Source organism: Myodes glareolus, chromosome 24 (genome assembly GCF_982192425.1).
Source record: "Myodes glareolus chromosome 24, mMyoGla1.1, whole genome shotgun sequence".
In the NCBI taxonomy this organism is placed as follows: Eukaryota; Metazoa; Chordata; class Mammalia; order Rodentia; family Cricetidae; genus Myodes; species Myodes glareolus.
Window position 1 is genome coordinate 178,715 of NC_142049.1, and position 27,573 is coordinate 206,287.

At 40.0% G+C, this 27,573-nt stretch overlaps 1 protein-coding gene across 2 annotated transcripts in view; it reads left to right on the plus strand.

Annotated features, from left to right (window-relative positions):
• The first annotated feature begins 203 nt into the window (after positions 1 to 203).
• The window catches only part of Mrpl48 (mitochondrial ribosomal protein L48), a 40,342-nt gene continuing 12,972 nt past the window's right edge, over positions 204 to 27,573 (plus strand). Inside the window, exons 1-5 of one of the 2 annotated variants that reach the window (XM_048435015.3) lie at positions 204 to 357; positions 6,046 to 6,098; positions 10,372 to 10,409; positions 22,120 to 22,208; positions 24,097 to 24,266. In XM_048435015.3, the coding sequence (XP_048290972.1) occupies positions 337 to 357; positions 6,046 to 6,098; positions 10,372 to 10,409; positions 22,120 to 22,208; positions 24,097 to 24,266 (371 nt within the window). In that variant the 5' untranslated portion in view covers positions 204 to 336. The remainder of the gene's footprint in view (positions 358 to 6,045; positions 6,099 to 10,371; positions 10,410 to 22,119; positions 22,209 to 24,096; positions 24,267 to 27,573) is intronic. The other variant, XM_048435014.3, reaches the window with a different exon arrangement.

Below are 27,573 nucleotides of genomic sequence, written 5' to 3' on the forward strand. Positions count from 1 at the left end.
ATATGGGGAAGAAACAGTAAATAATATATAGTCTCAGAGGAGTGATACCAAAATAATGTGAAAAGCACCCGAGTAACACAAAGAATGGGAACTAATACTGCGCAGAGAAATCACAGTGAACGTGACACGACCTGGATTGACAGTGGGATTAAGGAAAATTTCTAGTCGTTGGGTTTAAAAAGCTTCCGGAACCAAAGCGCTGCGGGAGGAGAGAGAATCTCGGTCGGATTTTGTAGACGTACCTGATTAAAACCTTTCCGGCCGCGTTTCAGAAACCCAGGGGTGGTGGCTGCCGGGGCGGGTTCTCGGTCGGATCAGAAGGTGGAGTAATCAAGAATGAGCGGAACCCTGGGAAAGGTAACATAGATTTCACGTGCACAGGGCGCTGGGAAGGGGGAAGAAAAAGCAGAAAAGAAGAAAAAGGTGGCGGCGGGTAGCTATCCAGGCCTAGAACTCTGCGAACATGCCCTTCCCAGCAGTCCTTGCGGTGCCTCACGGTCAGTTCCTCCCTCCGCCCGGGGTGAATTTTGCAGTCTCGCGCCACGCCCCCTCCACTTGTCTCCGGGCTGTTCTGTGTCCAGGAAGAGCTCACACAGGGAATTAGGACGCCACGGCATAGTCCCCATGAATTGTCTGACCTTAGGCAGGTCATTTTATTTTTTTTACGTTTAACCAAATTGTCTTGTTGAAGTGGTTGGGTTAAGAATAAGCTACTCGGTGGGAAGAGGAATATGAAAATGATAGATTACATTTTTGTTTACAAAATCTTATTTAAGAGTCTGTCAAAGAAGAGAGTGAACCAACCATTTTGTTACTCTTTGGTTTCCAAAATCTTATTTAAGAAGAACCAGCTGCTTCATCCTGTTTTGTTTCCCCCTCCCTCTTCTCCTCCCAGTCCCCCACATCCCCCATCCCCGCCTTCATTCTTTTTATGAGACTAGGGTCTCACCATGTAGCCCTGACTGCTCTTGGACTCACAGTCCTCCTGCCTCAGCTTCCCCAGTGCTTGGATCGCAGGCATGCACCACTGACCTAGCTAAATCACCATTCTTAAATCCAGTCCCTATTTTTCTCTTCCCATGACAAATTTAACAGATCTCAGTTGGGTTTTTCATGTGTGTTGTGCTGCTTAGATTTTTGATATTCTTTCTCTCTTATCATATTGAGATTTTATTTTAGGCATTAATTGTAGCTATTAAATGTATATATAAATCCATATGATTATTGCCACTTGTGGATATGTGGGACTACACTTGAATGTCTTTAAATTTGAGTTTCTTTTTTTGTCCTTTATAAAGGACTCACTGGTTATCCAATTTGTGATAACAGGTCTGGTGCAAGGATAATAGAAATAAGTCAATTTTAACATTCCATTCTATTCTCTGGCTCTGTTTGTCTTTCTTCCAAGGAATGCTGGAAGGGAAGATCAATGTTCTAAAAAAATGTGTCTTCCAATTACCCATACTCTAGAAGAGCCATTGGAAACTTGACATTAAGGCCATCATCTGACAAAGTCAGGCATTGTCATTTAATCCCACAACTTGAAAGGTAGAAGCAGGAGGATCAGGAGTTCAAGGACAGCATTTGTTACAGATTGAGTTTGGGGCTAGCCTAAGCTACTTGACACCCTGTCTCAAAAATTAAAAAAAGAAAAACAAAAAATGTCGTAATTTAGAAAAAGCAGCACGAGAAAGATGCCATGAGACAGAGTTCGCCTGGAGGGTTTTGCTTTTTTTTTTAAGAAAAAGGGAATGTAAAAGGAGTGAAGGGGAGTGGGGAGACCAGTCTCCGGGGACAGGAACAGCAGAAGGGAGAGAAACAGAGACAGATGGAGACAGAGAAAGAGAGAGATGGGAGGTGGACAGGGCCCTTTTAAAAGGGAATATGAACAGGTGATGCTCTTCATGACTAAAGCAGAGGACCAGTACAGATGTCTGAATACTAACACAAAAAGTATGGTGGAGGATACTATAAATAGAATGAATACTTTGTAAGGGACAAAAAAAATGGTGCTAATAGGGATGTTGGTGTCTTGTAGTCATTTGTATAGTTTTATTTGATCTTCACATTGTTTTGATTTTTTTGTTTTGTTTTTCAAAACAGGGTGTCTCTGTGTAGCTTTGGTGCCTGTCCTGGAACTAACTCCTGTAGGCCAGGCTGGCCTCAAACTCACAGAGATCCACCTGCCTCTGCCTCCCGAGTGCTGGGATTAAAGACTTGCCGGCCCCCGCCACTGCCGAGCTGCTCTTCACATATTTTTAAGCAATCCCAGCAGACAGAATAGATGTGGACATTTAAATGTCAATGGTTATAAAATCTGTGCTCGTAATGGCCTGTGGGAAGATAGATTTTGAAAGTCAGTGCAGTCATGTTGGAAGAGGATAGACAAAGGAAACACTAGAAGCAGCAATTTTTTTGAGAGAACTTAGAAAAACTTGAAAGCACTGATTATTGTACTCAAATACTTGAGGTGCTAGCATGAAAAAGAGCTGCATTTATTCTGTTATACAAGAGTGGGAAACTAGGTTCAAACTGTGGAAGACACAGGGAGATTGGTTTGGATTTTCTAGGTGTGAGACCTTTCTGACAGTTAGAGATGTCTGCAAATGTTCAGGTTCTGAACCATGAAGGGTGTTTTGTTTTGTTTTGTTTTTTGAGACAGAATCTCACTATATAGCACCAGCTGTTCTGGAAACTCTACAGAAAGCAGGTTGGTTTCAAACTCATGGAGATCCCTCTGCCTCTCTCTCACCCAGTTACTGGAATTAAGGGCATACACCACCATGCCTGTTTACATTAGACATTTTAATTCACTCCTCGATAAGTATGATTTACACTTATATAGTATATAACACATATATGTTTTTCTTCCCTATGAATGAGGGTAAGAACATTCACCTCACCGAACTTACGAGGATTAAAGGAGAGGATATTAGGTACACAGCTGTGGTGGTTTGAAAGAAAAAGACCCCCAAAGGGAGTAGCACTGTTAGGAGGTACGGCCTTGTTGGAGGAAGTGTGTCACTGTAGTGATGGTCTTCGCGGTCTCTTTTCCTCAAACTTCCCTCATTGTGAGTCAATCAACTTCCTGTTGACTGAAAAATGTAGCACTCTCAGCCCCAGCACCATATCTGCTGTATGCTGCTACTTTTCCCTTCATGATCACAATGAACTGAACATCTGAAAATGTAAGCAAGCCACCCTCAATTAAATGTTTTCTTTATAAGAGTTGCCATAGTTAGCTAGGCAATACTGGCACATGCCTTTAATCCAAGCACTCAAGAGGCAGAGGCAGGTGGATCTCTGAGTTCCAGGACAGCCTCGTCTACAGACTGAGGTCCAGCACAGCTAGGGCTACACAGAGAAACCCTGTCTCAAAAAAAAAAAAAAAAAAAAAAAAAAAAAAAAAAAAAACCTTTATTATGAGTGTGTATGCATGTGGTGTGTAGTGTATGTGTGTCACATGCACATCACAGAGTACAGGTGTGTGCTTGCCATGGTGGCATGTGGAGGTCAGAGGAAAGCTTTCAGGAGTTGGTTTGTTCTTCCACTAGGAGTTCCAGGAATCAAACTCAGGTCATCAAGTTTACCCAGAAAGCACTTTTACCCACTGTGCCATTTCATCAGCTCTCCCTCTGATGATGTACCTATAGTGGTGTATTATTTGTGTTTTAATAAATAAAGCTTGCCTGAAGGTCAGTGCAAAGCAGCCACACTAGTCAACCATACAGGCCAGGTAGTGGTGCATGCCTCTACTCCCAGCACTAGAAGAACTTTCTCTCTTTAAATCTGAACTCTGGTGGGCTTGGATGCTTTGCTTTTCTGATCTTCAGGTTGAATCCCAATATCTGTCTCTGGGTTTTTATTATTTGTGCTACATATATCACTAAGTACCATCTCTTCATATGGGAGAGGAGGTATAGAATAGTGGAGAAACTATAGACTTTAGAGCCAGAAAACCCTTAAATCCTCTTCTAGCTTTGGGGAGTTACTATGTGACTTTGAAGTAGATTTAGTATCAGTTTTCTGCACTATAAAAATAGGGTTAGTAATACTTATCTTGTGTTGTGATTTCGACACAGGATAGGCATTCAGCAAAATAGATAATTAATACATGACTGCATGGAATTCCATTTATTTATTTATTTCTAAATTTTCCCAAAACAAAACGTGAATGAATGCCTGAGAGGAACAGGACTGAAGCTCACCGCTGAAGATGGCTCAACATAGAGGTCATTGGATGATATTAAGCGTCTCAGAGAAGTAGTTTGACATAATGCATGTCAACTGAAGTCATATATGAACCTTTTCTTTGTCAGCGCCTCTTAAGCTCTTACTGCAGGAGATGGTTCTTGATTTTGAACAGATCTTTAGGGAAGTCTATAAGCTGCAAAAGCTCAGGACTTCTAGCCCCAGGAAGTCCTGCCAGGCATACTTGCTGTTAATAAACATAAAAATAAAAAAACATACATTTTTATTTCATCACATAATATCTATAGTTTCTTTCGGCTATTTAATATAAGTGTTATCATTCCATCAACTCTAGAACAAACCTATACTCCTTAGCTGTCATCCCCACACCACTCCCAGCCTGGCAACTGTTAATCTACTTCCTTTCCCTATAGACTTGCCCACTATGAATATTTCATAGAAAGGGAATCTATCATGCAGTATTCAATCTTTTGTGACTGGCTGGCTTGTTCCACTTAATACATTGCCTTTAAAGTTCATTGTGTTCATTACATTGTGATTTTGTATTTCTTTTAATATGCAGCACAGCATTTGTTGCTTACTTGGACTTTTTAAAAAGAAACTTCGTTGCCTGACCAAGTGCACAAGGCATGAATTTTCTAGTACCATAACAATAACGAATAAATAAATAAAGAAATAATAAGTTACTGTTTTAGAATAGCTTTAAATTTGAAAAAAGAAGTGTCAATACCACGAAGAGTTCACATAAAGCCCACTCTTCTCTATCAACATTTTAGAGCCTGTGAGCTGGTTGCAGATAAAGGGACTTGCTGTCAACCCTGACAAGCTGAGTTTGATTCCTAGGACCCATATGGTGTAAGATGAGAACCAATTTCCTCAAGTAGTCCTCTTACCTCCACGTGTACTCTCCAACCTTAAATAAATAATTACATGGAAAAATATATTAGTAGTGTAATTTCCATGAATAATAAACCAGTATTGATATCCTATTATTAACAAAAAAACATACTTTATTCATGTTTCTTTTGTTTTTATCTAATTTCTTTTCTGGTCCAATATCCATCCTGACATTATATCCCATTTAGTCATTATATTTCCTTAAAGTAGTCTTGACTGGGACAGTGTCTCAGATTTTTTTATGTTTTTGTATAATCATTTTACATATACATGTCAAAATAAGTGTAATTATTACCCATGATGAGCAGAAATTCAGATGTTTAGAATTTATTGTTCAGTTTATAAAAAGAACTTCTATGTGCCACATTCTTCCTTATTAAGAAAGTACACTGATCTTTCACATTAGATGCTAGCAGGGCAGAGTGAGGTTAAAATACCGGTTGTCTCCTCTCTTAGTATTGTTTTCTCTCATGTGGTCGTGTGATTATTCTTGCTGCTATTGAGAGAGTTGGTGTGCTGTAACACACAGCCTTTGGAGTGAGACAGTCTCTTATTAGCTGCCATCTTTAAGAAGTAAAACCTCTCAGGGCTTTAGTTGCCAAAAATTATCTTGCAGTGTTTTAGAATTAAAGAATATTTAAGAAAGACCCTCTTAGTATGTGGTGAATGGCATCTATATGTTATGGTTGACATTAGAAAAATGTATCAAATTTGGAAATGGAAACGGGATGAAAAATTGTGAGAGAGGGGTTTTGGTTTTTTTAAATCTGTAGTGGGCAGAAAAAAAAAAAGGACCTTGGTTTGCTTGCATGCTAGGTGTTTACCAGGTAAGAGCCCTTTGGTACATTTTGGTCTATATACTGTGGGGTTTCCATGTGAGATGACGTGCTTGGCTTTCTGAAAGGTTAAGGTCCTCACATGACTGTTGTCTTGTAGGTGCTGGGCCTGTGGAAAGATGCTGTTTCTAAGCAAGCCTTTTCTGTCATGAGGTAATTATATTAATGATAAATACAGTCAACAGTAGATTCATAGCTGTTATAGATATTGCTTTTATGTCCACTGTGTATTTGCAAAGCACTTTAAATTTTAATTCCCTGCCATGTTGATCATTCACCACATTCAGAAAAAGGCAGTTCCATTCATCTCATAGTTCAGAACCTTGGAGTTACCTTGATACTATCATTTCTCTTGTTCCACTGGTGCGGGACAATTGTCTATATTCTGTCAATTATGCTTTAAATAAATGGTGATTGGCCAATAGCCAGGCAGAAGTATAGGCAGGACAACCAGACAGGAAGTAGAGGCGGGTCAATTAGAACAAGAGAATTCAGGGAAGGAGGAAGCCCATTCCTCCCCAGTCCTGTCCCAATCACAGAAGAAGGAAGATGTGATTGCCCCGCTAAAAAAGGTGCCAAGCCATGTGGCTAACATAGATAAGAATAATGGGTTAATGTAAGTTATAAGAGTTAATTAGAAGCCTGAGCTAATGGGCCAATCAGTTTATCATTAATATAGACCTCTGTGTGATTTCTTTGGGGCTAAATGGCTGTGGACATGGTGGGAGAACAGAAACCCAGACAACAGTTTCATCATTTATCAACAGAGCCTATTGGCTCCACTGTAACATTTACAGAGTCAAACCATATCTTACAGCCTTTTTAGTCTAAGGCTTCCAGTTTTGCTAAGCTCTTGGGAATCAGCTCCTCATATTTTCTCCATGTTTACTTTTTTCCCCCCTTCATACTGAAATTGGAGTGATTCTTTCAAAATGTTTTCAATTACATCATTCCTCTGCTCAGAATTTTCAAATGGTAAGCTATCTTTATTAACTATGATCTTAGTATTATTATCAAATAAGGATTGACTTACAGTTTGAATGTACGGTCAGTCCATTGTGGTGGAGAAGGCATGGCTTCCTGAATCAGTGAGAGGTGAAAGCTGTCAGTTAAACTTCTCTGGGAACACCCCCCCAAGACATACCCAGAGAATTTAGGTAGTTTAGGTAGTTCTAAATTCAGTCTTGGTATACTATTATATTGTCTTACTCAAAATAAATTTTATAATCCTTATCATCGCCTATGGCATTTAGTTACTGAAGTCTAAAGAAAGTGAAATCTATTGCTTTAAAATGGTATAGCTTATATAAATTAGAATTGGGTTTCAAATCCAACATTTTTTGTTTTAAAATCACATCTATTGAAGCCTTTTTCTTTTTACTCTCTTTCCATTTCAATATATTTTTCATCATTATTTATCTATTTTAATAAACAACTGCAATGACACCAAGGCATTTTATATCTTATCTCCAACCTTCACAAAAATATTATAGAACAAATACAAATGCCATCATTTCATAAAATAAGAAACTGACTCAGTTTAAGATAGCATTTCAGCCTTATGAGATTATCTGTTATTACCTGTGTGTTAAGGATGAAATAACAGAACTACAGTGACATCAAACAACTTGCTTAATGTCATGGTTTAGAAATGGTTCAGTCAGCATTCCATTACAGATTTGTTTGTACCACAGTTTTGTTTCAAAGCTTCTCAATATAGAAACTAGAATGCTACAGATACCTACTCAGCTAGACCGGAGTTGTCTGACTGTCCTGTTCTCCTGACCCCCGTGCAGCCTAGTTCTCATTGCTGTCCCCTTCCCTCCATCCTCTCATAGTCTAGTCTTCCACTGCAAGGCTCATCTGCTTTAGTCTCACGGCTTCCCATTTCATCTCTTATTTGTTGCTGAGTGGTTTGGGAAGTCCTTTTGTCTATGTGTTGCTTTTATTGGTTAATGAATAAAGAAGCTGCTTTTGGCCAATGGCTTAACAGATTATAGCCAGCCTGGAAAAGATATAGAGAGAGAATAGGTGGAGTCAGGAAGAAGTCATGTAGTGCCTGCAGGGGACAGACCTTGCCAGTAAAGGTAAGCCACAGTCACGTGGCGATACACAGATTAATAGAAATAGGTTAATTTAAGGTGTAAGAGTTAGCCAGAAATACACTTAAGTGATTGGCCAAACGGTGATTTAAATAATAAAGTTTCTGAGTGATTATTTTGGGTCTAGGCAGCTGGGAACAAACGAGTGGCCTCTACCAACAGTCGAGTTTTTTTAAAACTCAGAGGAGTGTTCCCTTTTCTACACAGGAAATTCTATAATTTACAGATTATGGGCTTTTTCATGACCTGGTACCTCTCCAGCCTGAATTTTCCTCCCTGTCCTCTTATCTCCCACTTAAGTTCTACTCATATCCTGTTACACCTTTTCATACTTCATCCTCAATTCTTTTCCTATCATAAACAGCTAAGTAATTGAGATCAGTTCCCTTCCTCTCCTGTCCCTCCTTTTCTTGGTTTTTGCACTATTAGGGGCTTTGGGCATGCTAGACAATCCCTCTACCACTGAGCTACACCCCAGCCCATAGTCACTTTTATTTTTTTAAGTTTTTTTTTTAACAAACTTTGCCTCAAGTTATTTGTAAAAACAACATAGGACACTGAGCATCTATAAATATTGTGTAGGTGTGTCAGACCAGTCCATCTTGTCTTCACATTGGCAGATAGAAGCCTTTTCTGTAGGGCCTTTCAGGCCTTTGGGACCTGAGCTGAAACTGAAACCTGCACCTAAGCTAGAACTGTATCTTCTGTCTTGGTTTGAACCTTGGACTTTGGCAAGCCTGCAACTCTTGACCATGTAGTTTTGAGTCTGCTTCCCAAGCTTGGGGTGAGCATTTTGAGCTTGCCAACCATCTTAGGCTTCACAAGGGCTTTAATGGCCTCTTCACATGTCCTCATTGCCTTCACATTGTTTGCATCATCTGCCTTCCTTGTGCTTCTTGACAAAGCGCATATTCCTCAGGAACTTAGGGTCAATGAAGTCGGACTGCTAGCTCTCCAATAATGACACAGAGACTTATTATTAATGATAAAAACTCAGCTGATAGCTTAGGCTTGTTTCTAACTAGCTCAAAACTTAAATTAATCCATTTCTATTAATTTATGTGCTTCCCTGTGACTTTATTGCTTTTATTCTATACAGCCCATGCTACTTTCCTGCTTTCTCCGTGTCTGGCTGACAATGTGCTTTCTTTCCAGCTTTCTCTCTGCCCCGAAAATCCTGCCTGTTGTCTGTTTAGCTTTTTATTAAACCAATCACAGTGACATATCTTCACACCGTGTAAAGGAATATTCCACAACATGTTTATCTCCTTAAGAAATTCATTTCTTTGTGACTGTTCTCTCTCCTCCCTCCCCCCCCCCTTTTCTTATGCATGTAGCCCTAACTGTCCTGGAACTAGCTCTGTAGCCCAGGCTGACCTTGAACTCAGAAATCCACCTGCCTCTTCCTCCCAAATGCTGGAATTAAAGCTGTGACTGGGGTTTCTTGTACCATTTTCAGAGTTGGTTTTGTGTGGTGTGGTTCTTGGACTTGACCATATCTACACGGTAGTCCGAAGGTCCTGAAGCAACTGAGTTCAGAAGAAAAAGATTTTTTTTAGATTTATTTATTTATTTTTATTTTATATTACAGGTGTTTTGCCAGCATGTAGATAGTATCAGGTCCCCTTGGAACTGGAATTAGACACAATTGTTAGCTCCCATGTGGACTGAACCCAGGTCCTCTCAAAGATTAGTCAGGGAGGGGTATTAACCACTGAGCCACCTCTCCAGCCCCTAGAGAAAGAAATTTTTAAAAACATTCTATGTGTATGAATAGTTTGCCTGCATGTATATATGTGTACCATGTGCATGCCTGTTGCCCAGGGAGACCAGAAGAGGACAAGGATTTCCTAGAACTGAAGTTATAGACAGTTGAGATCTGCTGTGTGGATGCTAGGTACTGAACCTGGGTCCTTTGCAAGAGCAGCAAGTACTTTTAACCTCTGAGCTATTTTTCCATCCTCTAGTTCCTAAATTTAAAAAACTCACTTTAAATATTTCTATTTCCCTATTACCACCTTCCTGGTTGAAGAGACCATACTTCTTTTGACTCTTGTACGTATTTCTGTTTTAGATCAGTGCTTTCTCATTTGTTTGTATTTACCATTCCCAAGTGGACCTTATAAGAGATGCTGTACTTAGTATTTGCATCTTCAGGACCACTTAACTGCTATATAATAGGTGCTTAATTATGTTTGTGGAAGGAGAGACTAAGGAAGCATCTTCTGTTAGCATATCCTAACATAGAACATAAAGGCTATAGTAATACTGCAAATAAATGTGAATATCTAGTTATATTCAACATACTTTTCCTCTCATTTTAGATTCAGAATTTTGAGAGAGAATCCCATTTGTTCTGCAGGTAAGTGATTATTTCTTGGTATGGTCTGCTTTCTGGAAATGACCTTCTAGCACTCTACAGTGATTTTTGTCTAGAATGTCTAATGAATTTTTTCGGTGGGTGGCAGGGGCCAGATCCTCCTTTCATAGGCTACGACCATGGACAAGAACATGGAGTGGTTAGAGCAAGAACCCTGTTGTGAGTTTGGGTTACAAAAGTCTGTCACTTCCTTCTTCGGTGATTGTTTGTTTGTTTTGAGATAAGGTTTCTCTGTGTAACCCTGGCTGTCCAGGAACTCACTTTGTAGACCCAGCTGGCCTTAAACTCAGGGATTCACTTATCCCTGTCTCCAAGTACTGGGATTAAAGTTGTGCATACCACTACCCACTGACTTGCTTTTGAGACCAAAAAAAAAAAAAACCTTACTGTATCATCTAGGTTGGCCTTAGAGATTCTCTTCCCTTGAGTTTATAGGTGCTGGGATTAAAGGCATGCCCCATGTCTGGCCCTACAGATATTGCAAGAATCTCCTAGGCTATTAGCCACCTCCATTCCCAGTCATTTGGGCAGAAAACATGTTGTACATCTTTTCCCTTGAAGACCCTGTGTGTCTAACATCCCTGGTGCTGTCTGTGAGCACAAGACTTTTGTGCTCTCAACAGCTGTTTGTCATGTAACTAATGAGTACCAGAGATAAAGGAATAAGAAAAAGAACAAATATGAACTCATAGTGCGCAAGACAATATGTAAGAGACTTTAAATATGGTAATAATTAGAATGGTTGCAGAAGTGGACAGACACAGCTTTAGTTTTAGACCCAGAGTTAGGATTCCCCAAATACCAGCTTCATGTGTGTGTGTGTGTGTGTGTGTGTGTGTGTTTTATGTGTGTATGCCAGAGATTGGTGTTAACTATTTTCCTCAATTTGTGTACAATTTCAAGAGAGTGTGCCTCATTTAACCTGAAGCTCACTGATTTCAGCTAGACTAGTTAGCAAGTCCCAGGGACCCTCCTGTCTTCCCCTCTCGCTCCTCACTAGTGGGGAGGGAGGTTGTGCTGCAGTGCTTAATTTTTAATTTTTTTATGTTTATTTTATTCTTATTTTTGATTTTTCAATGGTTTTCGTGTGGAACAGTTCTAACTATTCTGGGACTCACTTTGTAGACTAGGCTGGCCTCAGACTCAGAGAGGTCCTCCTGTCTCTGCCTCCCAAGTGCTGGGATTAAAGGTGTGTGCCACCACTGCCTGACTAGTGCTTAACTTTTTATGTGAACACTAGGCACCTGAACTCAGATCCTCATGCTTGCAAGACTAACACTTCATTGACAGAGTGATGTGGGAGAATTGTCTGTATTCTGTCAATCATATTTTAATAAAATGTTGATTGGCCAGGCAGGCAGTATAGGCGGGAAAACCAGACAGGAAGTAGAGGTGTTGCAATGAGAACAGGAGAATTCTGGGAAGCAGGGAAGTTCCTCTGCCACTCGTGCGCAGACCACCGAAGAGGCAACATGTAAGCTGACAACTGAAAAAGGTACTGAGCCGTGTGCTAACGTACATAAGGATAATGGGGTAACATAAGTTATAAGAACTAATAAGTAGCCTGACCTAATGAGCCAATCAGTTTATAATCTTATGAAGTCTTGTGAATGATTTTCTTTGGGCTTGCCAGTTGTGGGGTACTGGGAGGGACAGATACCCCAACAAGCCGGCCCTCATGCTACATATGGCGCCAACGTGTGGACAACTGTATCCACATAAAGCCTGAGACAGCTTGGGAAGTAATTCTAGAACAAAATAACAGCATTATGCATGGTTTCTTGGTAGCAGCAATTTCTCGGGTCTGCTCTGCTTGCTAGAGGCAAGCAAGTGCTCTCATCTAAGGGAGGCTTCCTGACTCAGCTTTAGCTGCAAAACCTTTCAGCTCTTTTAAGAGGTCCTGCCACGAAGCACTTAAACTGTGTTGATGAAAAGCTGACCGCATGCTTTTCAGCTCTCAGCCATAGCAGGATAAAAGCTGCGCTGTTTTAAATAGCCATCTTTCTGGGCTGTCCTGCCAGGGCAAACTCTGACTCTTTCGGACTGGGACAGGCAGTCCAACTGAGTGTGGTCTGTGAGCAGACTGCTGCAGCTTGCTGGCAAGGACCTTGAAATGCCATAGAGTTGTGGCAGTGAACACAGTTCTGACTGGTATCTCAGCCATGAGACTGGAGAGCTGGGGAGTGGGCTGGATCTAGCCGTCAAAGCCACTGCTCTCCATATTGCTTAGTAAATTAAAGGCTCATGTGGTCAGAAAAAGAGAGATATACAGTAAAGAGAAATTCAAAGAGGAAGAAAACCTCTAAATGGTTTACAGTGTGTTAAAAATATATGCAGGCTAAAGGTTAAAGTCATTAAAAATAAAAAAAGAAGAAAACGGAGACATGGGGTGTGGTGGTACACACCTTTAATCCCAATGCCTGGGAGGCAAAGGTATATTGACCTTTGTGACTTCAAGGGGCAGAGGTAGAATGACCTCTGTGAGTTCAAGGTGTGATAGTGCACACCTTTAATCCCAATGCCTGGGAGGCAGAGGCATATTGACCTCTGTGATTTCAAGGGGCAGAGGTAGATTGACCTCTGTGACCTCAAGGTGTGGTGGTACACACCTTTAATCCCAATGCCTGGGAGGCAGAGACAGATCTCTGTGAGTTCAAGGTGTGGTAGCACACACCTTTAAGCCGAGCACTGGGGAGGCAGAGACGGAAGGATCTCTGTGAGTTCAAGGACAGCCTGGTCTACAGAGTTATTCCAGGACAAAGATATATACAGAGAACCTGTCTCAAAAGCCAAAAGTTAAAAGTAAAAATAAAAGAAATAGAGGTTGAAATAAAGCCACATAAAGATGGAAAATACACAGAGAATCTTGATACTGTGTGTTATTATGCTCTCTTTGAATTGTTTGAATGCTGAGGAAGGAGCAATAGATGCTAAAAGACTTTTGTTTATAAATGCTGCTGAACTAACCCAAGATAGGTATTTTGAAAATACCTTGGTTTCAAAACTGAAGTCAAAAGGTATGTTACTTTGGAGAAGAGATTCTGCTTTTGTTTCCACAGAAAATGAGAGGCTATGGATTTATTCAGAGTTAAGAAAAATCGTCTTTGACCAAGGGAGGCCACCTGAGAAATCGACAGGAACAGATGGCCCAGATGACAGAGTTCTACATCCAGAACTGATTCAAGACTGCTGCCTGAGATGATCAAGACTCCCAGGATACTTCAGTCAGGACTTGACTATAACTCTAAATTTTCTTTAGGTCCCCTTAAGACTATCAGCGCCCCCAACCAGCAGGAAGTAGCCTGAAATACTACGCCCACAATCCCAACAAATGGATTATGGGTATTTTTCCTTTGTTTAAAAAAAAAAAAGAGAGGGAAATGGTGCGGGAGAATTATCTGTATTCTGTCAATCATATTTTAATAAAACGCTGATTGGCCAGGCAGGCAGTATAGGCGGGAAAGCCAGACAGGAAGTAGGGGTGGAGCAAAGAGACTGGGAGAATTCTGGGAAGCAGAGAGGTTCCTCTGCCATTCCTGCGTAGAACACCGAAGAGGCAACATGTAAGCTGTCACACTGAGAAAGGTACTGAGCCCATGTGGCTAACATAGATAAGGATAATGGGGTAATATATGTTATAAGAGTTAACAAGAAGCCTGACCTAATGGGCCAATCAGTTTATAACCTGATGTAGACTCCGTGTGATTTTCCTTGGGACTTGCTGGCTTGTTGGGGTACTGGGCGGGACAGAAACCCCAACAAGCTGGCCCTCATGTTACAACAGAGCTATCATCCCAACATGAAGATGATTATTGTCTTGGAGCTGGAGAGATGGTTAAGAATGTATGCTGCTCCTGCAGAGGACCCTAGTTTAGTACTGTAACTCACTATATCTGTGACCCAACATTACTTTTAACAAGTTGAAGACTAAATAAATCAAAAAAAAATTGTCAGAAGGTAATTTTATTAGTTATTTTGTAAGATTAAAAAGTATAGAAAGTTTAAAAGATCATATGTCAGCCAGGTAGAGTGGTGTGATCTCACATGCCTTTTATCTCAGCACTTGAGAGAAAAAGGCAGTAGAGTTTCTCCAACTTTGAAGCCAATCGGGTCTAAATAGAAAGCTGTATGTCATCAAGGGCTACATAGTGAGACCCCTCTCAGAAGAAAAGAAAAAAAAAGAAAAACTCTTAAAAGGTTGCAGCTTTTTTGTTTGGTTGGTTTTTGTTGTTCTTGTGTTTGTTTTTTCGAGATAGGGTTTCTCTGTAGCTTTGGAGCCTGTCCTGGAGCTTGCTCTGTAGACCAGGCTGGCCTCAAAGTCCCAGAGATCTGCCTGTGTCTACCTTCCAAGTGCTGGGATTAAAAAGACACACACCACAAGTGCCCAGTGGTTTCAATACTTTTTTTAAAAAAGTTTTAAAAAAGAAAAGAAAAGAAAAAAATTGATAAGCATTGGTTAAGGAGAAATGAGAGAGAACCCAAGAGGGCCATGGCTCCCCTGGAACTGCAGTTACTGCCTGGAGTGCTAGAAATTGGATCTGAATCCTCTGGAAAGCAGCCAGTGTTCTTAATGGTGAAGTTGTTTTTCCAGCCCCTGTAAAAGCTTTTAATAGACAATTAGCACTTTTTTATTTTATATACTTTATGTTTTCCAGTCAGCTGTGCCATGATTTTTTTTTGTTTTTGTTTTTTTGTTTTGTTTTGTTTTGGTGGTGGTGTTCTGTAACTTTGGTGCCAGTTCTGGAACTCACTCTGTAGACCAGGCTGGCCTCAAACTCACAGAGATCCGCCTGTCTCTGCATCCTGAGTGCTGGGATCAAAGGCATGTGCCAAAATCACTACTACCCAGTGACTTTGTTTTTTTAATGACCAGAAGTTTTACATTCTCATATAAGTAAATTTATTAATCTTTGATTTCTAAGTTTTATTTCATGCTTAGTTAGATCTCCTTTACCCTACGATTTGTTTGAGACAAAGACTGGCCTTTTAACTTATTATGTAGCCAAGTCTGTTCTTAAACTTAAAGAGTTTCTTCTGTCTCAGCCTCCTATGTGCTGAACTTATAGGTGTGTGTCATCACACCTGGCAGGCATGATGATGAGGCTGTATTCCATTTTGGAGCTGGAGTTATATTTCAGTAGGCACAGTGCTTGCTTAGCATACCCAAAGCCCTAGATTCTGTCCTCAGCATCTTAGTCATGGTGGTATGTGCCTATAATACCAGCACCTAGGAGATGGAGACAGTGGGATCAATCAGTCAAGGACATCCTCGCTATATACCTAATTCCAGCCAATGCAGGCTGTATACAATTTCAAAATTATGTTCAGAAGAATAAAGAACAGTACCTTGTTTCTACCCTCACCCACTTAATATATGGACTTTGGGTACCACCTCAGCTGCTCTTTGTCCAAGGAAAGGCCTGTTTATGGTCACTCTCTTTTTCTTACTTATTTGGACATGGTAGTTCAAAGTAAATATATAAAAGAAAGTAAATGAAGGGAGCTCAGAGTGCTCTGACCACAGCATGAGTGAAAGATAGAAAGGAATATGGTGTGTTCAGGTCTAAGAAGCACTGAGGGGAGGACAAAAAGAGATCTTGAGAAAACAACGTGGGCAGCTACTAGGAACAAATCATTACAGACCACTTTGGTAGAATATGTATAGAACCATTTTTGTTTTGTTTTTTAAATTTACATTGAGCATATAGTGTTTCCCAGGTGCTAGTATTTTTTCTGTCCTTGGGGGACTTGACTCTATTGACTAAAGAGAATATGCTGTAATAAGATTCTTGGCTGATGCTATTCCAGTTTCATCCCCTTTCTCTACCTGCATGCCATGCTGAAAATGCTTGTTCCAATTTTTAAAGAGAAATGATGACAACAGACTTGTTTATCTTATCCTAGATTGACAGGTTTGGTTCCCTTGTTAGTAAGCAAAAATTCTGAAAGACAGTTGTGGTGGAACAGACAGAGGAAAGGGGAAAAATCAGTATGGGTTTACATCTTACAACTGTGGCAAATGAAGTATTTTTAATCTGAAAACGGGGTTTTGTGTAACAAGAGGGACTGCTTGTTGGGGTGTCTGTCCCACCCAGTACCCCACAACCAGCAAGTCCAAAAGAGAATCACACAGAGATCTCCATAAGTTATAAAACTGATTGGCCCATTAACTCAGGCTTCTTGCTAACTCTTATAACTTATATCAACCCATTATTCTTATCTATGTTAGCCACATGGCTCAGTACCTTTCTCAGCCAGGCAGATTACATCTTGCTTTTTTAGTGGCCTGGGCAGAACTGCCAGAGGGAGCTTCCTGCTTCCCAGAATGCTCCTGTTCTCTTTGCTCCACCTCTACTTCCTGCCTGGCCAATCAGCATTTATTTAAAACATGATTATCAGAGTACAGACAATTCTCCCGCATCACTTCCCCCTCTTTTTTTTTTTAAAAAAAAAAAAACAAAGGAAAATATCCATAGTCCATTTTTGGGGAATGTGGATGTAGTTTTCCAGGCTACTTCCCGCTGGTTGGGGGTGCTGATAATCTTATGGGGACCTAAAGAAAATTTAGAATTATCATCAAGTCCTGACTGGAGTATCCTGTGAGTCTTGATCACCTAAGGCAGCATCTTGAATCTGTTCTGGATGTAGAACTCAGACATCCAGGCCATCTGTTCCTACCGGAGACTTCTCAGGTGGTCTTCTTTGATCAAACTGGATTTTTCTTAATTCAGAATGAATCTACAGTCTTTTATTTCCTGTGGAAACAAAAGCAAATTCTCTTCTCCAAAATAACATACCTTTTGACTTCAATTTTGAAGTCAAATTATTTTTAAAATATCTATCTTGGATTAGTTCAGCATTTATAAGCAAATATCTTTTAGCAGCTGTTGCTCCTTCCTCAGCATTCAAATAATTCAAAGAGAGTATAATAGCGTACAGTATCACGATTCTCTGTGTATTTTCCATCTTTATGTGGCTTTACTATAACCTCTATTTCTTTTGTTTTTACTTTTACTTTTTTGAGACAGGTTCTCTGTATATCTTTGTCCTGGAATAACTCTGTAGACCAGGCTGTCCTTGAACTCATAGAGACTATTTGCAATCTTACCAGACATTAATCTTGAAATTTAACCATCATTTTACTTTCACAGGATTTCCCAGAAAGAACGTTGCCCCCATGACAGCCCATGACGTCCCCCCTCCCAGTAAAGTTTGTCCTTGGGTTTAGGGACATCATTTAGGCGTTGATTATAATTAGTATATGGTTGAGGGTTGGGGGAGGAATTTTATAAGCTCAGGGATCTTTAAAAAAAAAGAGGGATAATTGGATGATGGGATAATAGATTGGTACTTGTGAGTTACTGTTTTTAGACAAATATATTGATACAAAGTTAAATTATATTGACTATTGTATGCATGCTTCCACCTCTGTTTAAAACATTTTTATGTATTGATATATATATTGTATTGATTTATATATATTTACCATATTGCAATGTATACTTGTATAGTGTTTACATTTGGAGGTCATATTGTCCTCATTTATTGCACAGTTGTTTATTGTCTTAGTCTTTAAGTTAGATAGGTATTGAGAATTATATAGATTAATAGTCATTTATGTTTGTTATTTATAATTAGACTAATCAGGTTCTTTAGATACATAGAGATTATATTCAATATAGATAGATAATCTTTAACCTCTTCAAAGAGCTGTAGAAAATGGCCTTTAATCTAACTCAGAGTTCCATGGTAGTGAGACAAAATTGCTCCTGGCAATATCAATCTATTCCCTAGAGAATGTTGAGCACCAAAGACACGTCACCTGGAGCCTTTCTTCTTGGCAGAACTGGCCTTTGGGTAAAGAAATGCCCATACCTCAACTACTGACAGAGATACAGTGTATCCGTAAATGGATAAAACGGGACTGTCATATCCTGCCAAGACAGGGTAAGATAGTTTTGAAAAGTTTCTTACCTTTGAAAATGGTATGTCAGTTACGTCAGGCCTTAGCCAAAGTTGGTTGCTTCAATGCTGCAAACGTGACTTTGGGTGGTTGCCCAGGTAGCCAGTTGTCTCTGTGATTTGTTGCATGTTTTGGAAGTTGTTTGATTGGACTTCCTAATTATTCAGGTAACATTATTTCCCTTCTCAGTTTTTGGATGGGGTTGAAGACTATATAAATGTAGTTACTTTCCTCTCATGACTTGTCCAAGTTATTTATTATACAAGACTTAAGCTTGTTAAAATAGGATATTTGTACTTATTGTATATAATTTTGTAGTAGGTTTAGAACTCTCTTACTTAAACAAAAGGGAGAGGTGCTGTGGGAGCTCCTTCAGCTCCTTCAGCCAATAGCTGCTGAGATACCAGCCCATTGGGGTGTGGTCTCTCTCTCTTTAAATAAGCAGCGGCTGTCCTCCATTCTCTCTCTGGCCTCCGGCTCTGCTTCTGGCTCCTAGACTCCTTTCCTGATCACGCAGAGGGCTGTTGTCTGGGTCGGTGATCTGTAAGTTTTTCCCCTTTAAATAAATAACCATTCTTTTAATCATAATTCCAAACTGGTGTGGGATTGTTTGTGACTTACGCCTTCAGTTTTGTGTCTTTGTCAGTGAAGAGTAGTCTTTCTTCTCAGGAGGCTGGGAGATTAGTGAGACAACAGGAAACTCAACTTAGTGACACAGGGTAGAGGCAAAGAACCCAATTGAATTTACTGAGAATAAGAGGCTTTCAAACTTACACATTTTACAGTAAAAACAACTGGCTAATTAAACAGCTTAACTACTAACAGTTTGACCCAAATGTTTTATTTAAGGGAGAAATGGTTAATTTAACAGTAGTTTAAGCCAGGTTTTTAATTACCATCTGCTCTAATTATAGGAATTACCCCAAACTGAATTTAAGAATGTCTCCTTGCCAAGGAATTCCTGAAGAGGAGAGACTGAGGCAAGCATTTGCAACCCTTGCAACTTAAGCTGCATCATCATCTCTAAGATCAGTTTCCTGTCTACTTTTTGAAGTCACTGATGGATAATTGAATGTCTCTATGATTAAGCACGATGATTGGCATCTGGGTTTTTAATTTACAAATTATGTTTTATTATATAATTCAGGCAGGTATGAGGGAGCTCTAACTTTGAAACTGATCTCTTGATCTTTGTGTGTTTACGGCTACAGAATAATGTCACCAAGATGAGAGTGACAGCCCCTCATCAAAGACATGGTAGCTACAAGACATGGTAGCTACAAGACTCTGTAGACTGCCAGTAGAACCTACAGAATAGGAGATGACATAAAGTAATTTTACCTGGATTATAAAGTCAAGGTCCTTAAAATGCTTAGCTAAGGAATGTCATCTTCAAACAGTGAAAAGCCATCAAGCATTAAAAAATATAACAAAACCCTTTTCTACCTCATTCAGGACTGACTGTATAGTATCTGGCCAATAGTGAATGCTTCTAAAAATTACATGTATAAAATAGATAAATGACTGAATTAATGAAAAAGTAATAATTATAAATTATAAATGAAGGACTGTATTGTGGCTGTAGAGGTGGAGTAAAGCTATGAGGGTGTAATCAGGAACAGTGACACCTAGCGACGCGTAACTAATGCTCTGTGTGTACTCCTTCCCACTCCCTCCACACAACAACTGAAACAAACATTTAAAAACATAATGGGACTGGAACAATGGACCAGAAGTTAAGAGCACTTGCTGCTGTTGCAGAAGACTTGACTCACAACCATCTTTAGCTCTAGTTCCAGGGGAATCTAATTCCCTCTTCTGGCCTCTGCAGGTAGTAACTGCATGTGGTACACATATACATGCAAACAAAATACTCATACACAAAATAAAGACAAATCATTTAAAAATAACATAAATATAATTTATTTGTTTATTGCTGTTCATGATGAGATCCAAACCCTTAACAAGGCCCAGGTTTGCTGGTTTCAGCCCTGTAATATCTTCAGTAGGACCCACTCACTTCACGTCAGCCACACTCACAGGCTTCCTGCTTCCTGCATGTGCCCTACATGCTATTCTTTATATGCTATTTTTTCAACTATAACACTCATCTTTCATTTTTCCTCTAAAAAACTCTTATTTGCCTGTGAAGACTATGTTATTATGTTATATTATAGTTAGTATATTATTATAGATAGTCAAATCTTATGACCTAGTGGTTATCAGCATGAACTTCATAGTCCAATAGACCCAAGTGTAAGTGGTAATTCTACCTCATACATAGAATGACTTGGTCATTTCACCAAATTTTGTGAACTACCTGTATTAGTTAATTTTTTCATTGTTCCAGGCAGATACCTGACAAGAAACAACTTAAGTAAGGGAGAGTTTGCTTTGTTTCACAGTTGGAAGGTACATGGTCTGGCATGGTGGGGAAGGAATGGTGGAAGGAACAAGAGACATCTGGTTACACTGTTACACAGTCAGGAAGCAGAGAAATGAATGCCAGTTCTCAGCCAGCTTTCTCTTTTTAGTATAGCCCTCCAACCCAAGCCATGGAATGGTGACACCCAGTTGACCTAATCTAGAAAACCCCTCACAGACTTGCTCTTTTGGTAGTTCTAGTCCTGTCAAGCTGACAGTTAATGCTAACCATCACACTGCCATTTTATTTTTATTTATGAATAAAAATAAGAATGATGACTCAAAGAGACTAGAAAAACCAACAAAATGTGTGTGTGTATGTGTGTGTGTGTGTGTGTGTGTGTGTGTGTGTGTTTGAAAGCAAGATATTGGCAGTGAGTCCTCCTGCTGAGCCCACTGCAGTATGCATGTGTAGAAAGTCCCCGCTTTTTCTTAATAATGGCATATATACCTAAACCTAGATTTGGGAGGGACGATGTTCACTTAAAATATATATTGAATATTGTGCTATAAACACAAATAAATCACACTTTTTTGTTTCTTTGTGGTAGCTGGGCTCAAACTTGAATTGGGAGTATTAGGCAAGTGGTGAGCAGCTGAGCTGTGTACAGTACTGCATGATTTCTTAAAGTTCATAGAAATTCCTGATTTTTTTTTTTTTCTGCCTGCTTCCTTTTCTCCGTAGTCTTCATCAGAAAACCTCAAATAGGCCTGGGAGTGGTGGCTTACACTTGTGATCTCAGCGCTTTGAAGGCTGAGGGAGGAGGAGTGAAGGCTATGAGTTTCAGGCCATCTTGGGCCACATAGTGAGTTCTAGCCTGGGCTACAAAGTGAAATCCTATCTTAAGAAAAATATGGTCTGAGGTATGTATGTATGGAGGATTTGTGGTCTGTGGTGTGTGTGTGCACACATATGGATGACAGAAGACAGATCTCAAGATTCATTCTCTCTTTCTACATCTGGGTCCTGGAGTTGGAACTCAGCCATCAAGTTTGGCAATAGCACCCTTACCTGCTGAGCCATTGCTCTCAAAGATAGATAGATAGATAGATAAAAACTAACAATAACAAAACCAAATAAACCAAGAAACAAAAATGTCAAAAGATGTTGCTTGTTGAGGAACAAGAAGAAATGAGAGTCTCATTAAAATATATTTTGTTCCCTTGACCACCTTTGACTTTTCAGGAGAGACTTTCCCAAAGAAAGCTAATTAGTAGGAACTAAAGAAAGGGAAACTGTGGATAAACAAGAACTACCTTAATACGTATGTTCCTTGTCTCTGGATTTGTCTTGTTTTCCCTTAGGTGGTGTTGTACTGAGGTCCAGTCGGCACTACAGGACAAAGCCTACTCATGGCATTGGCAGATACAGACACTTGGTGAAAGTGCTAGAGGTGAGCACACATAGACCACAGTAGAGCTGTGAGGGTCGTGTGTACACACATGGGCCTCAGCAGAGCTGTGAGGATCGTGTGTACACACATGGGCCTCAGCAGAACTGTGAGGATCGTGTGTACACACATGGACCACAGCAGAGCTGTGAGGATCGTGTGTACACACATGGGCCTCAGCAGAACTGTGAGGATCGTGTGTACACACATGGGCCACAGCAGAACTGTGAGGATCGTGTGTACACACATGGGCCACAGCAGAGCTGTGAGGATCGTGTGTACACACATGGGCCTCAGCAGAGCTGTGAGGATCGTGTGTACACACATGGGCCACAGCAGAGCTGTGAGGATCGTGTGTACACACATGGGCCACAGCAGAGCTGTGAGGGTCGTGTGTACACACATGGGCCACAGCAGAGCTGTGAGGGTCGTGTGTACACACATGGGCCTCAGCAGAGCTGTGAGGGTCGTGTGTACACACATGGGCCACAGCAGAGCTCTGAGGGTCGTGTGTACACACATGGGCCACAGCAGAGCTGTGAGGGTCGTGTGTACACACATGGGCCACAGCAGAGCTCTGAGGGTCGTGTGTACACACATGGGCCACAGCAGAGCTGTGAGGGTCGTGTGTACACACATGGGCCACAGCAGAGCTGTAAAGGATACAGAGTTATCATTGGTTGTCTCTGAGTTTTTTAGTTTGGAATCATGCATGCTGAAGATTGTTCTGCCAGCTGTTGATCTTGCTCCTTGGCATGTTCATCGTAGTAAAATCCCAATTGCTGGGTTTTTATTACTTTATGATATTTTAGGGGGCAGTATGATAGCAGCTCAGGCATAGACACAGCACCCAACAGAACAGAATACAAGCACAGAAACATCTTACCTGTGGATATTTATTATATGACAGACGTGACAATGAATTGCTGTGGTGCTGTGTCATTTGACATGGATGTTCATGTGAAAAACAGTGACTCTTGACTCCTGTTTCATAACACATTAAAAATGCATTGTGGGGGGGAATGGAGGGAGGGGGAGGGAAATGGAAGGAGGGGAGGAGATGAAAATTTTTAATAATAATAATAACTGAAAAAATGCATTGTGGGACCTGCTGCCAAGCCTGATCCCCAGAACCACTTGGTGGAAAGAAAATCAATTCCCTCAGTTTGTCATGCCATGTCATGTGCATGTACACACACACACACACACACACACACACACACACACAATTTCAAGCAAATGAAAAGCATCTTAGGTTGAAGATGTGGCAGAGAAATAAGAGTACATACTGAGTTTAATAGCCAGCACCAAAAAAGAAAAAAAAATGCTATAGTATAACTCAGTTTACAGATTGAGAAACAGGGCTAGAGATGGGAGGTGAGCCTCAACAAGGTAGTGTCAGAAGACAGACAGTCACATATAGTCTTGTTAAAACAGTACTCTGTTCTGTACTGGCCACTGATAAAGGAAACTGCCTATTCCTTCTGATGAGAACTTTAGCAACTCAGAAGAGTAACCTGAGGGGAAAATGGTAAACAATTTTACATGAAAGGTTGCTTTTTAAAAATATGAACACATTATGATTAAATGTCTTTGTTTTGGGGGGTTGGGGCATAAAATTTCATTATGTAGCTCTGTCTGACCTGGAACTTCCTATGTTGACCAGACTATACTTGAACTGACAGAAATCCACCTGTCCCTGCCTTTTGAGGGTTCAAATGTCTCACTATCATGCCCAGCAGATTTCTCTCTCTCTCTCTCTCTCTCTCTCTCTCTCTCTCTCTCTCTCTCTCTCTTTCTCTTTTCTCCCTTCTTTCTCTCCTTTCTTATTTTTTTTTAATTTCTTATATAATACTTGGACTTATTTTCTTTCTCTATGTTTTCTATTCAGCCTAAAAAGAAGAAAGCAAAAGTGGACGTGAGAGCCATTAATCTGGGGACAGATTATGAATATGGTGTTTTAAATATTCACCTCACTGCTTATGACATGACTCTGGCAGAAAGCTATGCCCAGTATGTCCACCGCCTCTGCAACCGGCTCTCCATCAAAGTTGAGGAAAGGTAGGAAGGGTACCTTTTTTGGGGGATGTGTCTGTGTCATACTTCACTTTTCTGTCTAGCTAGGTTTTGGAAAAATAATGGACATGTAATAAAAGATACTTTTAGTACATGCCTGCCACAGTCAAGGCATAGAACAACTCACCGACCTCAAATGTTCCCATACAGCCAGTCTCTTCCCCTCCCAACCTGCAGCTCTGGCAACCACTGATAAGTTAACTAGCCAAGTTTTTAAATGTATTTACTGTGTATGTGCTGTTCACACATGTCTCAGGGTGCATATAACACAATGTGTGTGGAGGTCAAAGGTCGATTTTCAGGATTCAGTTCTTTTGTTTCCTTATATGGGTCCCTGGGATGGAACTCTGGTCATCATACTTGGTGACAGGTGCCTTCTCTGCTGGGCCTTTATCTCACTGTCCTTTGTTCCTGCTGTTTTAATGTCTTCAGAATATCATGTAAATGGAACCATACAGTAGATAGCTGTTTATATCTGAACTTTCACTTAGCATAATGTGAGTTCATGCATATTTTTGCAAGTGTTTAAAATTTTTGACAAAATATATGTAAAAACTAATCATTTTACTACTTCTAATATTTTTATTACATTTATGTATTTATTGCATATATATATATATATATAAGTCTGGGGTGAATATGCCAGAGTACAAGAGTATGGAGGTCAGAGCACAACTTGCAGTTGTTGGTTCTTTCCATCTACCATGTGGATCCCAGGGACTCAGTTCATCAGGCTTGGTGACACTCACCTTTGCCTGCTGAACCATCCCACCAGCCTCATGTTAATTATCTTTAAATGTGTATATGCCCAGTGATAGGATACACATAGTGTGCAGTTGTTACCACCACCTGTGTTTGTAACTTTTCCGTGTGTAAACTGAAGTTCTGCCCTTAGTAAACAGTGATTCTGCTTTCCCTCCTCTGGTTAGCCTTCACTGTTGTCCCCCTACCCCCACCAACCATTCTACTTGTTTTCTGTTTTTGATTACCCTGTAGAAGTAGAATTATACAGTGTGTGTGTGTGTGTGTGTGTGTGTGTGTGTGTATGTATATATGGAGAGAGAGAGAGACTGGTTTATTTTACTGAACATGTCTTCAGAATTCATCCATGTTGTAGAATATGTCAAGAGTTTCCTTTTTAAGACTCCATTATATTCATATTTTGTTTAGCTGTCCATCTGTCAGTAGATGATTCTGTCCAGTCGTGAGATAGAGACTCACTGTGGTAACCATAGCTGGTCTGGAACTCAGTATGTTGACCAGCTTAACTTCTCAAACTTGTAGCAATCCTCCTGCCTCTGCATCATAAGTAATAAGATTATAGCCATGAGCCACTACATCCATCCTGTTTTCTTAAGTGTTTCTTTCGAAGAGTAATGTAGTATTTTTTTAAGTTTGTATTATCAATTTTTCTTTTATCATTTATGATTTTGGTGTCATGTATAATAACTTATTGTCTAATCTAAAATCACAAAGCTATATTATTAGTAGTCCTCAGTTTAAAGTTTTATATTAAGTCTGATCCATTTTGAACTTTTTTGTTTGTTTGTTTGAGACAGGGTCTCTCTGTGTAACAGCTGTGGCTGTCCTGGACCTCACTCTGTAGACCAGGTTGACCTCAAACTCACAGAGTTCCGCCTATCTCTGCCTCTCAAGTGCTAGAATTAAAGATGTGTGCCACCACCACCCAGTACCTTTCTTTTCAAATATGACTCTTCAGTTGTTCCAGTACCATTTGTTGAGAGATTTTTTTTTCTCCACTGAATATCTCATTACCTTTGTTGGAAACTAGTGCACCATGAATATATGTTCCCTAAAGTGATTTATGTTACATTGGTCTGTTTATGCTTACACTAATGTTCCACTATTTTGATTACTATAGCTTTATTCTTCTTAAAGTTATTTTTTCTATAATGGTCTTTTGTTTTAATTTAAAACTTTTATTAACTTGTTTATATCTATGTAAAAGCCTGCTGGAACTTTTTGAGATTATGTGTGGTACCCAAAGATCAGTTTGGGGAGAATCGAAGTCACAATAATTTCTCATTGATTCAGACATTTTGTGCTTACTTTCCTTTTCATGCATTCTCAAGACTTTTTGGAAAATTGTAGGAGAAGGGAACTGACATTTACTAACTGCCTATTCCAGGGCAGGTTTTCTTCATATATTATCTCAGTTTTTCTGTCAGCATCCATGTCTTGTGGTTTGCCTTAAATAACATTAAGTCACTTGATTAGAAATGAATTCCCTTTAAGTTCTTATACAACTTAATTATGTGAAAGATACATTCTCAGAGTGACGCTGGTGTGTCCTGAACACTGATCTAGCACTTCTTAATCTTTGCAACAAAAAGGGGACCTCAGGCTTGGAATCTTTGGCAAGATATCTTGCTAGAATTTTGTGACATGGATTTTGTTTTCATTGTGTTTATTTTTAACTCACCTTCTACTTATGTCAGCTGATATCATGGCATAAAGTCAGACTTTCTGTGGTGTCCTTTACTTTCAGTGAGCATGTTCTGTGAGCTTGACTAATGCACACAGTAGAATCAATCCCCTTATAGTCAAGATGTAGAACAGCAGCCTGTAGTTCTAGCTACTCTGGAGGCTGTGGCAGGAGGATTTATTGAGCCTGGAATTTCAAGGCCAACATGGACAACATAGGAAATAAACTCCCCCGTCTTAATTTTACCCTCAGTCTCATCCAGTTGAGTGTGATAGTGCATACCTAAAGTCTCAGCATTTGGGAGATGAGGCAGGAGAGTTAAGAGTTCAAGGGAAACCTGGGCTATACGGAACATCTCAAAAAACCAAACTAAACAAACAACCAGGTTAGGTTGTACTAAATGTAGGAAAGTAGAAACATTTGTTGAATGTGCTATTAGCCAAACACTCTGAAAAAAATTAAGCAATTGTTTTGAGTATTATTTAGTTCATATAAAAACTCTTGTCACCAGGTGGTGGTGGCACAGGCCTCTAATCCCGGCAGTCGGGAGGCAGAGGCAGGCAGATCTCTGTGAATTCGAGGCCAACCTGGTCTACAAGAGCTAGTTCCAGGACAGCCAGAACTGTAACAGAGAACAGAGAAGCCCTGTCTCGAAAAAAAAAAAAGTCCTTGTCTTTGGTGAAACAACTCTGGATCCAAACTTCCAGGGTAGATGGTTTACTTCCTCCCTGCTATGTTCTATATTCTCTATATTCTAACTGTGTGATAGTAGACAATTTACTTAATCTCTTGGTGTCTTGGCTTCCTCACGTATGAAGTGGAGTTAACAAAAAGTACCTACTGGAA